This window comes from Lagenorhynchus albirostris, chromosome 9 (assembly GCF_949774975.1).
Source record: "Lagenorhynchus albirostris chromosome 9, mLagAlb1.1, whole genome shotgun sequence".
In the NCBI taxonomy this organism is placed as follows: domain Eukaryota; kingdom Metazoa; phylum Chordata; class Mammalia; order Artiodactyla; family Delphinidae; genus Lagenorhynchus; species Lagenorhynchus albirostris.
In genome coordinates, this window is record NC_083103.1 from 69,925,480 (window position 1) to 69,941,177 (window position 15,698).

Below are 15,698 nucleotides of genomic sequence, written 5' to 3' on the forward strand. Positions count from 1 at the left end.
TATTTCACCTCTTCTTTTCTACACCCCACATAACCAGCTTGCCAAAGAAACTCAGGTCAGCTACTCACCTGAGTTTGCCTGCTCTCCCCTTGAGAGCATACTATCACCTAAATAAATCCTCACTTTGCTTTCTTGACCTCCCTGTCTCATCTCTGAATTCCTTCTGCCATGAGACAAGAATGTACCCTCTGGTATTGATAATAACTAATTATCCAATTTTTATTACATGCCAAACACTACACTAAGTGTCATTATTATTATTTCATTTAACCCTTGAAACAAGCCTGAGAGGTAGCCATATCAAAGTGGTTCTTAATCTGGGGCAATTTGCCCTCCAGGAGACATTTGGCAGTATCTACAGACACTTTTGGTTCTCACAAGGAGAAGAGATACTGGTGTCTAGTGAGTAGAGGCCAAGATTACTGCTAAACATCCTATAATATATAGGACAGACCCCCTCAAATAGCAAATTATCAGGCCCAAAATGTGAATAGTGCCAACGTTGAGAAATCCTGGCATAACTTTATCCCCATTTTACAGTTGAAGAAACTGAGGCTAAATGAAATTAAGTACATTTTCTTGAGTCAGAAAGCTAGTAGGTGATGGAGTTGGGATGTAAATTCTAGTCTGTCTGACCCTAAAGCCCATGTATGCTTGTAACCATGCCATACATTCCCTATTACAGGCAATACATAAGTGCCTTTAAAAATCATATGTGCAGGGCACAGTGTGAATGATTTTTATGTCACATATAGTAATTATAACAGGGAGTTGAAAATGCAGTTAACGATTGGAAATAACTGATATTTCTGATTTCATAATGAGTTAGTATTTGGAAAATTGAAAGGATTTGACTGTTTGAAGTTGCCTACATGTGTTCTCAGCATTTCTCATCACTCTTAGTGTTCTCACATCAGTACAAGTCAAATTTACCAGGAGGTGGTCAATTTGGAAAACATGAGGTAAAGATTATTTTTATATTCAGAAACAAAGCACAGATTTTCAAAAGTAGATTCCTTGTCCAGATTCTGTTTTCCACCTGCCCTACTTTTTAACATGCAGTTTATGATCATTCAGAACTGTCAGACTCATTCGTTTTAAAGAAATGTGTTATTCATTAGAGTGGCTTCACTGAACCAAGTCCAAGACTGGCCATCTCTGTCCAAGGCCATCATACCTCTTGCACTTGCCAGCCCTCAGGGATAATGATTTCCTAAGACAACTGAATAAAAGAGTATTCTGATGGGAAATAAATAGAAAGAAGAGCATGGCATTTTACACAGGACTGGGGCTTTTTTCTATAGTACAGGCTGTATCTAAAGTCAGGCAGATCACCTTTTTGGAGGGAGATGAATAAGAGATGAGGGGATATGATGTGGGCTTTAAGGTAGATAGACCAGAGTTGGAATCCCAGCTCTGCCACACAAACTGTAGTACCTTGGGTGAGTCACTTAAGTGACTCAAGAATTTCAGCTATCACAGTCACTTTCAACATTGTACAGGAAAACTTGGTCAACATGATAAGACAAGAAAAAGAAATAAGAATAAAAGGGATGAGATAAAATTACTATTATTTGTAGATGATATAATCGTCTACATGCAAACTCAATGAAATCAAAGGACAAGCTATATGAACTAAGGAGTTCAGCAAATTTGATAAACAGTATCAACTTACAAAAATCAATATCATGTATCTATATTAATAATAAACAATTAGAAAATATAATGAAAACAAGATATACTTCAAAATACTAATAAAACTATAAATTTCTATCAATTAAACAATACACAAGACTTTTATGAAAAAATTAAACTCTATTAAAGGACATAAAGAGAAACTTGAATAAATGAAGAACTATAACACTGTAAGAGGGGCAGTTCTTCCCAAACTAATTTATATATTCCATACAATGCCAATTAGAAATTAAGGAGTTTTAAAGAAACTTGACAAACTTATTTTAAAAATTTATATGGAAGAATACAGTTGGCAAATGAATGAATTGAAAATATCAAAGAATAAAGACTTGCCCCACCAGATTTTAGGAGTAATATAAAGAAATAGCAATTACAAGTGGTAAAGTACTGGTGCAGAGCAGATATAGATAAGTAGAATAGAACTAGAAAGCACAAAATTAGATCTAGGTATATATGAGAATTTGTGATTTGCTGGTCGTGGCTGCACAAACCATTATACACATTTTAATAGCTGACATTCGGGGAAAATGGCTCACTATAGGGAGATAAAGTTAGATCCCTACCTCACATTCTACATATCATATAAATATATATATATAAATATAAATAAACTCGAAGGATACAAGATAGCTAATGTGAATAGTAAACTTATAAAGTTAATAAAAGAAAATGTCATATAACATCCTTGTAAATTTAGGGCAGGGAATATTTCCTTTCAAGAAAACCCCAAAAAGCACAAACCATAAAATTAAAAATTAGTAGATTTGACTCCATCAAAATTGACTTTTGATTAGATAAAGAACTTCAAAGTTAAAATTAATAATTCATAAATAGGGAGCAGATAGTTGCTATGTTAAGAAAAAAAATTCTTCCAAATCACAAGAAAAACATGAGAAATCCAATTTAAAACAGCAACGGATATAAACAGACAATTCACAGAACAACAACAAAAACGCCACAGCTATCACATATATGAAGAGGTGGTTACCCTTTTGTGTTTTCTTTGGCATTCATGCACATTTTAAAATAAATTCTCCCCATCCCCCAGTAGGTGAGTCAGATATTTCCCAGAAACAACATTTACATGACATATTCAAAGACATCTAGAAGCCAGGAGTAGAAGTGAGCAGATAATACAGACAAAAGGTAACAGTGTGATGCAACCTTATATACACATATGATGGGCAAAAACTATAAAGCTGGATAATTCCAAATATGGTGGGGGCTGTGGATGAAAAGAGAAGTCTGGCCGCAGCCCTCACACCGCCTCCCGCCCACGTGCTCCCCCCGCCCCTACCACGGGACCTGGTGGGCTGTGCGCTTGGCTCCACCCACTCGTGCGCCTCGGCTGCCATTCCAGCCCAGGACCCAGAGAGCCACTACTTCCACCGCTTCTGTCGCAGCCTTGTCATCTGGGTACCGGTGACAAAATACCCTCGTTGAGACTTGGCTGCCTTTGAAGTCACTCTGGGCGCATCTGGAACATGAGCGGCCGGGCCCGAGCGAGGGCGCGAGGCATGGCCCTCAGCCCCAGCGCCGCGGAGGTGGGGCGCATCCAGGCCTCGCCGTTGGTGGGTAGAAAGCTTAGCAGCTGGCATTGTCTCGCTCACTCCTACCTCTATTTCCTTCGTGGACACCGCCTTCCTCGGCAGATATCTCTTCCTCTCTGCTACGAAGTAGTGGCTTATCTTCTCTTTCAACTTTGAGTCCTTCCAGGGTTTCTCACATTTTTTTTTTCCCTGTTGCGGAGCTTATCTGAGTAAGATATTAATATAGATATTTCGGTCAGTGAAAAGGGTTGAAAATGGGAGGCAAGTATATCATTAAGTTTTAATTACTTCATTCGTTTGTAAGTCTCCTCGTGAAAATGGCTGTCCCTTCAAAGGTACCATTATGTGGTATATAATCTAATATGATCTGTCTCGCTAATTTATATATAAAAAGAAATAATCTCAGACACAAATGAAGTTTAGAATCAACCACTGTTTCTTGAGCAACCACTGTGCATAGGGCTCCTTATTAGACTTAGACAACTAGGTTGAGTTGAGTGGCAAACCAGCAATTTTTGAGTGATGTTACATTTAGTATTTGGAGCAGTACTTAGCAAAAACTCAGTATTTGGAGCAATATCTTAGACCAGAAGTGTTCAAGTGAGTAGTCTATGCCTTTACTGTCGTAGAGCGGTCTTCTCTTGGTATCATCCATTTTTTTTTAGCAGGCTGATTTATAGCTTCTTGAACAGAGAAGTAATTACCCTGAAGAGAAAATATTAATGGTTCCCTTCACCTGTTTTGTGAACTTTTGGAGCAGTTTATTCAGGAGGGTCATCATCTGAGCTGGTGGCCCAGATCCTCTGGGCTCAGTTTATTTTCTTGGTACAAATATGTTCACATCAGAGGCCCCATGTCTGAAGGCTACAGGAGCATGAGGTCTGCGATCACCTGTACCACCTTCCAGAGGAGCTCTGATGAGCTCCTCGGGTGCAAGGATCACACCTCTGCCTCTTTCCACCTGCAGGGCCTAAGGGCTGTATCTGGCTCACAGTTGGCACTGAAATCAAAGATTGATAAATGGGGAAGACCGTAGCTTGTCCTTATCTTTTTTCTGAAATGAGCAATCTTTTCTCCTCTCTCAAGCATCTTACCTGCCAACATTTTCTTTTCCTAGCTCACGGTAATCCAATGACATAGGACGTGATACCATTCTCATCTTGTGATAAAGTTTTGGTTTATGACTTAACATCTTAAATCTGACCAAATATTTTTTCCCCATTTTAGCCTCTGTCTGTTGCTCTTAGTGACAGTGAAGCATCTTCTAGCAGTGACCACGTGGGAACCAGCAGGATTTCACAGAAATGTAAGTGCAGCTCTGTCTGTTCCATCCAGTTCCGTCCCATCTGAATGGAATAGGAGTGACTCTACTAAGCCTTTCAGCAGCAGACTCACTTCTTGAGCATCTTATCTTCCTTTTTTGAAGGATCCCCCTGTGTTTGTTGTGTTTCTTTGGGACTTCCAAACACAGAATCTGCCACTGAATTTCCTGATGGTGCTTAGCAGTTGGGAACCCCCAGATATTTGGAAACCAGTTTTGCTGATTCTGTTTACTGAATAATTTTGAAAACGTATTTTTAAATTCTTTGTGACACATAAATGCCAATACCATTGCCTTGCAGGGATGGTAGTAACCTCACATGCCTGTTGCCCCTTCTCTCTTCTTCCTTCCCTGCCCACGGTAGACCTCACCATTTGGTGGTGGCTCTCTTACCTGCAAATCCAGGTTTGGCCTCAAGATACTTGTCAACGTGCTAGTCCAAGTAGCCCCTACCACACAGTATAATTTGGCATGCCCGATGCACTAATTTGCTAGGGCTGCCATGACAAAGTACCACAGACTGGGTGGCCTAAACAGTAGAAATGTCCTATAATTCCAGCCCTACTGCCACCATTCAAGTGTTATTCCAAAATTTCTTTGGGAATTTCCTTCGCATCTGCTGTGCCTTCTTGTGACTAGCAAGTGATGGAAACTCTTTATCCTTTGAGGGTAGGCTGATTTTTTTTTATTTTTAAAAATTGTGGTAAAATAGGTATGATACAAAGTTGACCATTTTAACAGTGTTTAAGTGTACAGTCCAGTGGCATTGAGGACATTCACATTGCTGTGCAACCATCACCACCATCCGTCTCTAGAACAGTTTTTCATCTTACAAAATTGAAACTCTGTACCCATTAAACAAGAACTCCTCATGTGCCCCTCCCACCCCCAGATTCTGGGAACTACCGTTCTATGGTAGATTGAATTTTTAGAAACCATCAAACATCTTTTGAAACCAAGAGCAGTAAATGATATGGATAATCTAGTGAGAATAATCGAATTTTTAAAAAATTAAATAAATTTTGTGATTTTCCTGGGAGACTCCAACTCCACCGAGAAGGGTATGGACAGCAGTTTTGGGCAAGTGGGTAGCGCCATTTGGGGTAGTTGCATACAGTGACTGTATCAAAGGACAGTGGTCAAGTCAGTGTCCTAGAGGTTTGTCATACTATTAGCCACATTACTTTGTAGTAATAATTCTGTAATATAAAATTTATATTTTCACATTTCAAAGTGCCAAAGTTGTATCCGAAAAATTAGCATGTTTTTGTACTCATTTAAAAAAGAAAATAGTCATCAGGAAACAGATTTTAATTTCCCATTTTCTAGAACCTAAGAGTAAGTGACACGTCCCAAGGTGACGTGCTGACTTTCATTCTCAGGGGAATGATCTAGCATAAACACTGACGGCAGTGTATGGGCATTTCTCTTCTTGTGATTGAGAAGGGGGAAAGGTTTAGCCCCAATCTGTACAGAAGTTGATGTGGCCAATCTTAGTCTGTAATTCTTTGGGTGTTACACAAGAGCTACAGGAGGGAGACCAGCCTTCCATAAATGGGTGTGGAGTGGGATATAGGGAGATAGAGCTTTCTCCTTAGCCAAGAGGAGAATCAGGTAAGCCCCAAATGTTATGAGGTAGGACTAACTCAGAGTCTGTTATTTCTAACAAAACACGCCATGCTTCCTTCACAGTTTTCAATTTTCAGGCTGCAGACTTCTGTATGGTCATGACTGTTTTCAGCAATGCGGGCCAGTTTTATTAAAGCTACAAAAATCTGAGCTTTGGTTCTAGATGCATCTTTTTTCCTGGCTGTGCCAAGGGGCATGCGGGATCTTAGTTCCCTGACCAGGCATTGAACCTGGTGCCCTTGACAGTGAGAGCTCGGAGTCCTAACCGCTGGACTGCCAGGGAATTCCCTCTAGATGCTTTTTTTTTTTTTTTTTTTTTTGCGGTACGCGGGCCTCTCACTGCTGTGGCCTCTCCCGTTGCGGAGCACAGGCTCCGGACGCGCAGGCTCAGCGGCCATAGCTCACGGGCGCAGCCGCTCCGCGGCATGTGGGATCCTCCCGGACCGGGGCACGAACCCATGTCCTCTGCATCGGCAGGCGGACTCTCAACCACTGCACCACCAGGGAAGCCCTAGATGCATTTTTGATATGATAGTTGTAAACGATATCACTAGCATGAAATGTTATTGATGTATATAATATTAATAATATATAACATTTTGGTGTTCCCTTCATATTTTAGGTGAAGGTGGTCTATCTTCTGGTGATGCTGGATGTACCTTCAAGGAAAGAGTTGGGAAAATCAGACGAGAGATGATGGATTTGAGTGTCTGTACCAGAGAGAAATTGGCCCATGTGAGAGACTGCAAAAGAGGTACCCAGTCTTCATGTTACTTATTTTTAAATTTTTATTTATTTATTTTTTTGGCCATGCCATGCTGCTTGTGGGATCTTAGTTCCCCGACCAGGGATTGAACCCAGACCCCCTGCAGTGGAAGCAGAGAGTCCTAACCACTGGACTGCCAGAGAATTTCTTACTTTTTTTTAATGTTACCAAATTTTGCTTAAGAAATTTTAATTTAAATTTAATAAAATAAACAAGTTCATATATTGACTTAAAAGATATGTATTGAACATCTGCTATATTCAAGCATTGTCTAGGCACTAGTTGTTTTAGCCTTAATTCTCTCTTTCATTAATAGGAAGAGTAACATTTTCTCCAGAACTACATTTCACTTGTTGAAAACCTTTTCTCCTTACACCTGAGGTAGGGGTCAGCAAAGATGCTTTGTCTCTTTCCCAACCTTTTTCCTATATGGGGAATAACCTTTCTGGACTTGAGGTCTAAAAAGAAAAATGTGGCCTCTTTGGGGAATTCTTTAGGCAGATTCGGGGCTCACCCCTGAAATTTAACCTAGGATTGCATGTGTATTTTCAGGAAAAGTAGGCATATTATTTTCATAGGATTCTCAAAAGGCTTTGTAACTCCCTCTAAAAGTTAAGACTCACTGATGCAGATCAGTCTTTTTCAAACTCTTTCAAACCATGCAGCAAAAATAAGTACATAAATTGTTCTCCAGCATACACACACTACACAAACGCAACTGAAACAAAGTTTCATGAAACAATGCTTGCCCTTCCTATGGGCAGCATACTCCGATCCATTCTATTGTATTCTAGTCTTTCTATGAAACATGACGGTTCACCTCACTTACTTTCATAACTGCAGCACTAATTAATGGGTCATGATTACAGTTGGAACACACTGTTGTAAGTGGTCTTAAAGGGTATTGCCAGCTCTGATATTCTAGATGACTTCTCTTTGTCCATTAATATGAGCGGCTAAAATATGTTGCCATGTCCTCTGGGAGAACAACAAAAAAAACCCTTTTCTTTAATTAAAATAGCACAAAGATTCCTTGTTCCTACTGGATATTTGCACGTCAATGAAAAAAATATTGCCTACCTTATCAGTACACAAAAGATGTTGCAGCCATGAAGCCACTGCAGCCGCTCCCACGGTGAGCCCTGAGGGAACTCCGGATGGAGACAAACGGGGCGCCGGCTGCCAAGTCTTCAGTCACTGCAGCCACCCTCCAATGACGCCCCCTAAGGAGACTCAGGGTGGGAAAGAACAGGATACTGGCCCCAGATAGCTGAGGTGCAGATCAAAGGAATGATTTCAGTGAGCCCTGACTTTTGCATCTTCCCAAACATAGAAAAGCGCTAAATTCATTAACTCGAGACATATGGTTTTCCTTAATTAAAAGTAATCTTATGATGTTCCGGTCTTTGTTGCGAAAGCTCCTGTATATCCTGGCTCTTCCCTTACCTCTTGGGAGCAGTCCCTCAGAACTGAGCTGCTGTGTCCTGGGCTTCAGCCCTCAGTTTTGTCCGCTGAATAAAACGTAACTCTTACCTTTTAGGTTGTGCATTATTTCTCAGTAGATACACAGGTCAAAACTGAGGGAATACTACGTAAGATATACATGATACTTTTTCTTCCTCACCACCTCAGGGCTCATGTTTCCACCTCCTCCACCAGAAAGGCAAATAGTGACTATTTGATAATTCTTTCCTATAAGACGAACATTGGATGATTCCCTCCAAGGAGAGGTGAGAAGTACTTCCTTTATGCCCTCCTAGAGTCTGTCCTGGATGGAGTTTATGCCATCCTGGGCACTGACCAGCGACATCGTGGCCATCTCTGAATTTGTCCTGTAGATTTTGAAGAGGTGGATAAAAATTCTGTAGGGGATGGAATTCCTGGAAGCCCACATGGCCTCCCTGTGCCTGCAAAAAAACAGAAGCCCAGAGCCCTGTCTGTTCTCACACAGGGAAGATGTAAAATTTCTTCTTCCATCCCCAGTCGCCCCCTTATCTCTGGGGGGCCTTCGCTGGGACCTACAGAGCCATCTAATCACCGAATGAAGTGATTTCAGAATTTTCCGAAGTATGGTGAACTTTTGATTATCTGGATTTCCAAGAGGATGGGGGTTGTATTCATGATAAAAACTGGAGAGTTTCTTTATAATCTGAGAGCACCATAATTCCAGAGCAGCATCTGAAACTGTTACTGAACTAAACTTGGGTCCCTTCCCCCATGCTCAGTAAAGCCAATCTACTGACATTGGGCTGTGGTGAAGGAAAGTGCAGCGTTTATTGTGAGGCGCTGTACGAGGAGTCTAGGACGGCTAGTGCTCAAAAAGCCCAAACTTCCCGAAGCATTTCAGCAAAGCATGTTTAAAGGCAAAGTGAAAGAGGGGCGCCCCAGGGTCTGTGATCAGCTCCTGCACAATTCTCTGGTTGGTTGATCGTGAGGTAACGGGTTAATATTATCAATCCTTTGCTGCCAGTAGCTCTGGAGGGAGCTAATGGTCATCAAGTAGTTAATTTCTCTGTTTGGTAGGGGTTTTAGCATCTGTAAAACAATTCAGGAAATATACACTAGATACTATTACCTACATACTTCAGCAAGGAGCTAAAGCAGAGGATATGGGGGAGGCCCCATGGGGTCCTGCTTGGTTACAAAATGCTTACTTGATCGATTTGAGAATCAGCTGGAAGGCAAGCTTTGGAAGGAGTCCTAGGGTAGTTGAATTCAGATGTTTCTTTTCTCCCCAAAACAAGAATGTCAGTGTCTGCTCTCAGGTTCTTATGAGGCCTGTCTTACACAGGATCCTTTTGCTTGCAGGGTTCCAAAGGTTATCAGGCAGCTGGTTACTAGAGCTTACCTTGTGTCACTGAACAAGAATCCTTGCTTTCTAGAACAATTATGCATATGCAAATAAATTTTTTGAATGCTGTGATTAATATGAACACGATGGGTTTTTTTTGTTTTTTTGGTTAAAACATGTTTTTTCTTTGTTTTCTTCAGGTTCCAGTGGAATACCTGTGAAACTGGTCACAAATCTTTTTAATTTAGACTTGCCCCAGGACTGGCAGCTCTACCAGTATCATGTGACATACAGTCCAGATATAGAATCTAGAAGGCTGAGAATTGCTCTGCTTTATAGTCACACGGAACTTTCCAACAAAGCAAAAGCATTTGATGGTGTCATCCTTTTTCTCTCCCAAAAGCTAGAGGAAAAGGTATGGTATTTTAAATTTTTTAATACACACATGTGTGCATATATTTATACTCCTTCATGTAGATTTTAGAGGTTAGCTGATTTTCATGACAGTTGGAATGAGTATGTCACTCACTCCTTTTCTCTTTCCTATTCCCATGCCTGAGAGCGAAAGACTTCTTAATTAAGACCACATCAGGATTGATTTCTTAATTAAGAAGCTGATGGTCTGGCATTTAAAAAAGAAGAGTTGTAATACAAACACTGCTTTTTCAACTACTTTTTTAAAGGCAAAGTGTCCTTGAAATAGGAATCCTTTTCAACTTTTCCCAAATAGGCAAGAGTTTAAGTAACAGGGACTTCCCTGGTGGTCCAGTGGTTAAGACTCCGAGCCCCCAACGCAGGGGGCATGGGTTTGATCCCTGGTTGGAGAATCCCACATGCTGCAGGGTGTGGACAAAAAAAAAAAAAGTTTAAAAAACACCATTTACCCTATGGCCTAAGAGCTTTAAATTTACTCTACATTTTTTTGCTCCTGCACATTGTGTCCACGTGTCCAAAGAACTTTACATCAATCCTGATTCTAAAAGTGTCATTTCTTTCATGACTTGTTCCATCATATGAAATAGGAGTTATTTATGTCAATCTTAAGGATATTTTTAATGGTTATGACCATTGGATATGGCAATTGCAAGATTCATAGCCCTTTATTTTATTTTATTTTTTACGCCTTCCACATTTTTAGCCCTAAAATCAAGGTATTGTTATTGAGGTTTTTATCATGTGCTTTGTTCTAAAGCAGTATGAAAATTATGAGAAAGAACTGGTTTCTGTATGAAAAATTAAAACAGAGTATTGGATTAAAACTTGACGCTTCTATCCCTTGGAAAGCTTAATCTTTTTTTTTTTTTTTAAGTTCAGCATTTTGAACACCAAGAGCATAAATGTAAATTTCTAGATTCCATGTGTATCTTTGTTAATTTCCTCAAGAAGTATGTTTCTGAGCACTTTTGGAACCTTTTTCCTTTTATGAGACTGTGAGATTTATAGGAGCTACTTGAGTGTTTATTTCATCTGAATATGGAGTTTAAAAATTCTACCATATGATTAAATTTAAGGACTTGGAAAATCTGGACCTGTAAATTTAGAAACATTTTTATTCGTCATGAGTCCTTATTGATCCCTCAATATTTTGTCCTATGACTAGATGTTGATAGCATGCTAATATGGCCTCTCATACTTAAGTGATATATTTCAAGGGCATTACTATCATTAAAGATCTTGTTCTTCTAAATGCATTTGTAGTAACAGTTTGGAAGTTTGGATATATTAAAATCATGTAGCCCCCTTGAATGGTCCAGCCTTCTTCAATTTTACCTAAGGAGAATGGAGGAATTTTACTCTACAGATGCTAGGAATAAGTTAATATTACTCATTTCTTATTCAAAGTGAGCATGTAGTATACGCCACACATCTTCTTATTGTTGGGCATGGAGTCTAATGAGGATGCAGGGAGTAAATAGATGGTGAAAACGTGGTGTGACAGATCAGACCTGTTGCTTCTGTCTTCCAGACACAGGGGATACTAGATTTAGACAGAAGAGTGTTGTCTTAATTTCTATCAACATATGACCTGCCACCTAATGACAGTAAAAATGAGATAGTAAAAAGAAACTGTCCTAACGAAGGTTGCTAGTCTCATCTTTTTCTTCTGGTCTTAACACTGACTCAGGCTTAATCCTGTGCTCCCATCCATCCCCTACACACTTTATAGGATGCTTATTTTCATGGAAAGAGCCCCTCCACTGATTCACTCATTGCACCCCCAAATGGTGCAGTTCTAGAAGTCCTGTTCTGCTGCCTCCTGGCCTTCCACTGTCTTTCAGACCCCATCTGTGCATCTGTGGCCACGACCCAGGTTGCTGTCACCTGTCACATCTATTTGCCACTCTCATGCATTCCTTCTGCACTTATAAAGAGCCTACTGTGTACCAGGCAGGGTGCTGGCACCTTGGAGGAAACCAGGATAAATAGAACAAGGTTCTTGTTGTCAGAAACATTTCAATTTAGTACTGAAGTTATTTACAAATAAATTCAGTGCCAGATAGAATGACATAAGCGGCATAATAATAATTAGTGGTTTTGTTATGCTAGCATTTATCGAGCATTTACAAGGTGTTAGGTGCTCTGCTTGGTTGTTCTCTGGATTAGCCCCAGCACAGCTCTCTTGAGATGAGCAGATCTGTGTTTTATGTCCCACCTACCACTGGATTACATTTGATGAGCACTTACTCTGCCAGGCTGCTGTATGCATGAACTCATTTAATCCTCTCATCACCCCTAGAGCCTTAGAGAGGTTAAGTGTCTTACCCAAGGTCTTCAGAAAGAGGTGATGAAAGCAAAGGTTATTCCCAGCAGGACACTTCAGTGGGAATGGTCATTAATTTATCTCCTGGGCAGGATTTGAATTAATGAAGGGGGAGATGGGGAGGACCGGAGGAGCAAAGGCACAAAGATGGGAAGTGAAGGGCATAGTTTAGAAACTTCTGGTTGTTCAGGCTTAGCTGGGAAGGCTTGCAAGTTGTGGCTCCAAAGGTAGGGAGAACGTTGAATGTCCTGCTGAGGAACAAGAACTGTCCTCCGTGGACCACTGAAGCCTTTGAGAGAGAGTTTCCATAGAGCTGTGTTACATTTCAGTGACTCTGATCACATCCTATTGAATGGCTGACAGAACAAAGTGGGACGATTAATAAAGTGCCACTGGAATAATCTGGGCAGGCTGTCGAAAGAACTCGAGCAAGGTACAAAGCACTGCTACGGATAGGGATAAGATCCATGAATTATCCCATTTAATCTTCATTATCCTGGTCTCACTCCCGCGTTAAAGACGGGAAAAGGTCTTAAAGAGTTGCAGTAACTTGCTCCGCATCATACAGGCTGCAAGAGGCAGAGAACCAGGGTCTGTGCAACTCCACGTCACGTGCTCTTGGGCTCGGTGGTAAATATTGGTATTGGAACAGCTGAAATGGAGTAGAGAAACTGCTGGTGTAGAAGGGCGAAGACTTGCCAACCCCTTAGATAAGTGGATGGAGAGGAGGAAGTGAAAGCGCACTCTGAGAGTGAGGGTGTGGGATGCAGAACAGGCGGGAAGCGAGGAGGAGTGGTGTTTGGTGGGGGAAGTGCAGGGGGTGCTGCCGATTTTGCTCTTTGCTGGCTGTTACGAATGGGGTTCCTGAATAATGCTCTGAGTGGGGACCGTCTGCTGCCAGCCACTCATCCCTGCATACTTTGTTGGCTTACGCCTTTGTTCTGAGATCCTGGCAGCAGTCTGAGGGCCGCTCCCCCATCTCCTGCGCCTTAGACTTCTGGACGTTGATAAGCTCTTCCTGCAACTCGCCACCTCTGACTTCTCTACAGTTTTATCTGAAGCAAGAAACGCCTCAGTGAAATATTTCATCCCCTGTGAAAGGACACATTTCTCTTTGTTTCCCTGAAGTGAACTATCCCTGCCCTACATTCTTGGTTCAACCTAAAAGCCATTAAAACGACACTTTCACCATGGAAAGTAGGGGTAAAATAACATAAATGCCTGCTAATAAACTGACCTCTTGTAATTCCTTACCTTTCTGAAAAACCCTTGATCATAGATTTTTACTGACTGATTTGTCGTTTTTTATTCTAGAAATCTATCCTGAGCCCTCCCTGATCTGAAGAGCTTTAAATTTAGTTAGGCATCTGGTATAAAGACCTATTCATGCGTTCATTCTAATTGTTAGAACGTTGTTCCAGATTATAAGAACCCTAGGGATTTCTCTAGACCTCACAAAAGTTAATAAAATCAGATTTCATATCTGTTTAAACTTTCACCATTTTCTCCTCTCTCTTTCCACATTTATGTTTCCCTCTCGTCTGTTCCCTATCCTTTGCTTTCTTCTTCTCTGTTCCTCTGTTTTTTTGAAGGAACTTTTGAGAGGCTTCCCTCTGAAATCCATGAACCCAGGATGGGCAGGAAAGTTCATTAGTAGGCTTCTGGGCATCTGTGAACATCTGAAAATGGGTACATTGTATACATTGCTTCTGTATGTACATATGTGACATTTTCTTTGGAGAATGTCTGTAACTTTGATCAGACTCTCAAAGTAGGTTGTGACCTGTCTTCCCACCCCCACTTCCCCAAAAGGTCAAGAACCGCTGCTCTGGATTCTCTTTGGATTGAATGTTTGAACCCCGAGGCCGGTTTTGATTCTCTATTAAGAAGTTCGAGAGGAAAGAGATGTGTTGCTTTTCTGGTATTAGCAAAATACAGCGAAAAAAACCTTCCACACGTAACGTAATCATTAGATTATTACATTACTGACACCTGCAGTTTTGTTTTTGTTAATGCCTATTAAGTTGGGACGGCTTTAGCATATCCACATTCTGTGCCCTTGAGGATAATCCGTAGAGTGCATTTTAAGTACTTCTTTTTTCAGGTCATGGAATTGTCAAGTGAAACTCAAAGAGGCGAGACTGTAAAGATGACTATCACGCTGACGAGGGAGCTGCCGGCAAGTTCTCCCGTGTGCATGCAGGTCTTCAGTATCATCTTCAAGAAGTAAAGTGCCTTAAATGTGAATCTAATTTAGGCTCATGATGCCTGTCATGGTAGAGCCTGGGTATTAAAAGCATTAACCATTTTGTAGGCAGTGTGCAAGCAGCAGTGTCATCTTTAGGGAAATTTTCCATATCCTTTCATGTACTTGTGCAATAACACACACCACGGTCCGTCACGGCCTCAGACTGGCACCTCTGTTACTATCCAGTATCATCTGTGTGGAGACAAAGGACTCGAGGGTTGTGATGTCTCAGTGGCTGCAGGGCAGGTGCCTCTTCCCTTTTCTTCTTTTTCTGTACCCACTCCCAGCCTCCACCGCCAGACTTCAAAGATGCGTGTGTCGGGGTGAGTAAAGGGAAGGATTGGTTTTTCTCCTGGCTGATGGATTTTAGGTGTGAAAGGCCATCAGCATCTGCTTTCTGCTGTCACTTGCCTCTCAGCCCCCTTTCCTTCCCCATGTGTCCCTGGGGGCAGAAGGAAGGTTGTCACCAAGCTTCTCAGTGTTCTTCAAACTGACCTGAGGATCACTTGCTTCCGTGTCATCTTGGATGTTGGGTGGGACTCGACAAAATGCAGATTCCCTAGCGCCTCGCTGGACCTAGTGAGTAGAATTTCATGCGTGGGGCCTGAAAATCCACATTTTTAGCAAGCTTCCCGGATGACACGTGGGAGCACGAAAGCTTGAGAACCACCGTTTTCCCCGCTACGGGTGTGGATCACTAGCAGGATGTGTTAAGAACCTAAGGTTTGAGCCCTTCACTCAACAGTGGCCTCTGGACAGGATGAGGACGGGGCGTTTGGGGTTTTGCTGAGTAGGACACGTAAAGGAACTTTCATCACACAGATAACGTTGCTTTTTGATTCTAGTCAGACACCTTGCCGAGCATCTTTAGATCATATCTGGGCCTCAGCTCAGCACTGTAAAATGCCCTTCAGCAGCCAGTCTTGCATGTGCCCCC

The 15,698-nt window shown here is 41.4% G+C and overlaps 1 protein-coding gene across 1 annotated transcript in view; it reads left to right on the forward strand.

Annotated features, from left to right (window-relative positions):
- Window positions 1-3,179: 3,179 nt before the first annotated feature.
- Window positions 3,180-15,698, forward strand: part of PIWIL4 (piwi like RNA-mediated gene silencing 4) — a 41,025-nt gene continuing 28,506 nt past the window's right edge. Inside the window, exons 1-5 of the mRNA XM_060157900.1 lie at window positions 3,180-3,266; window positions 4,473-4,551; window positions 6,818-6,949; window positions 9,953-10,167; window positions 14,618-14,739. Of these exons, the coding sequence (XP_060013883.1) occupies window positions 3,180-3,266; window positions 4,473-4,551; window positions 6,818-6,949; window positions 9,953-10,167; window positions 14,618-14,739 (635 nt within the window). The remainder of the gene's footprint in view (window positions 3,267-4,472; window positions 4,552-6,817; window positions 6,950-9,952; window positions 10,168-14,617; window positions 14,740-15,698) is intronic.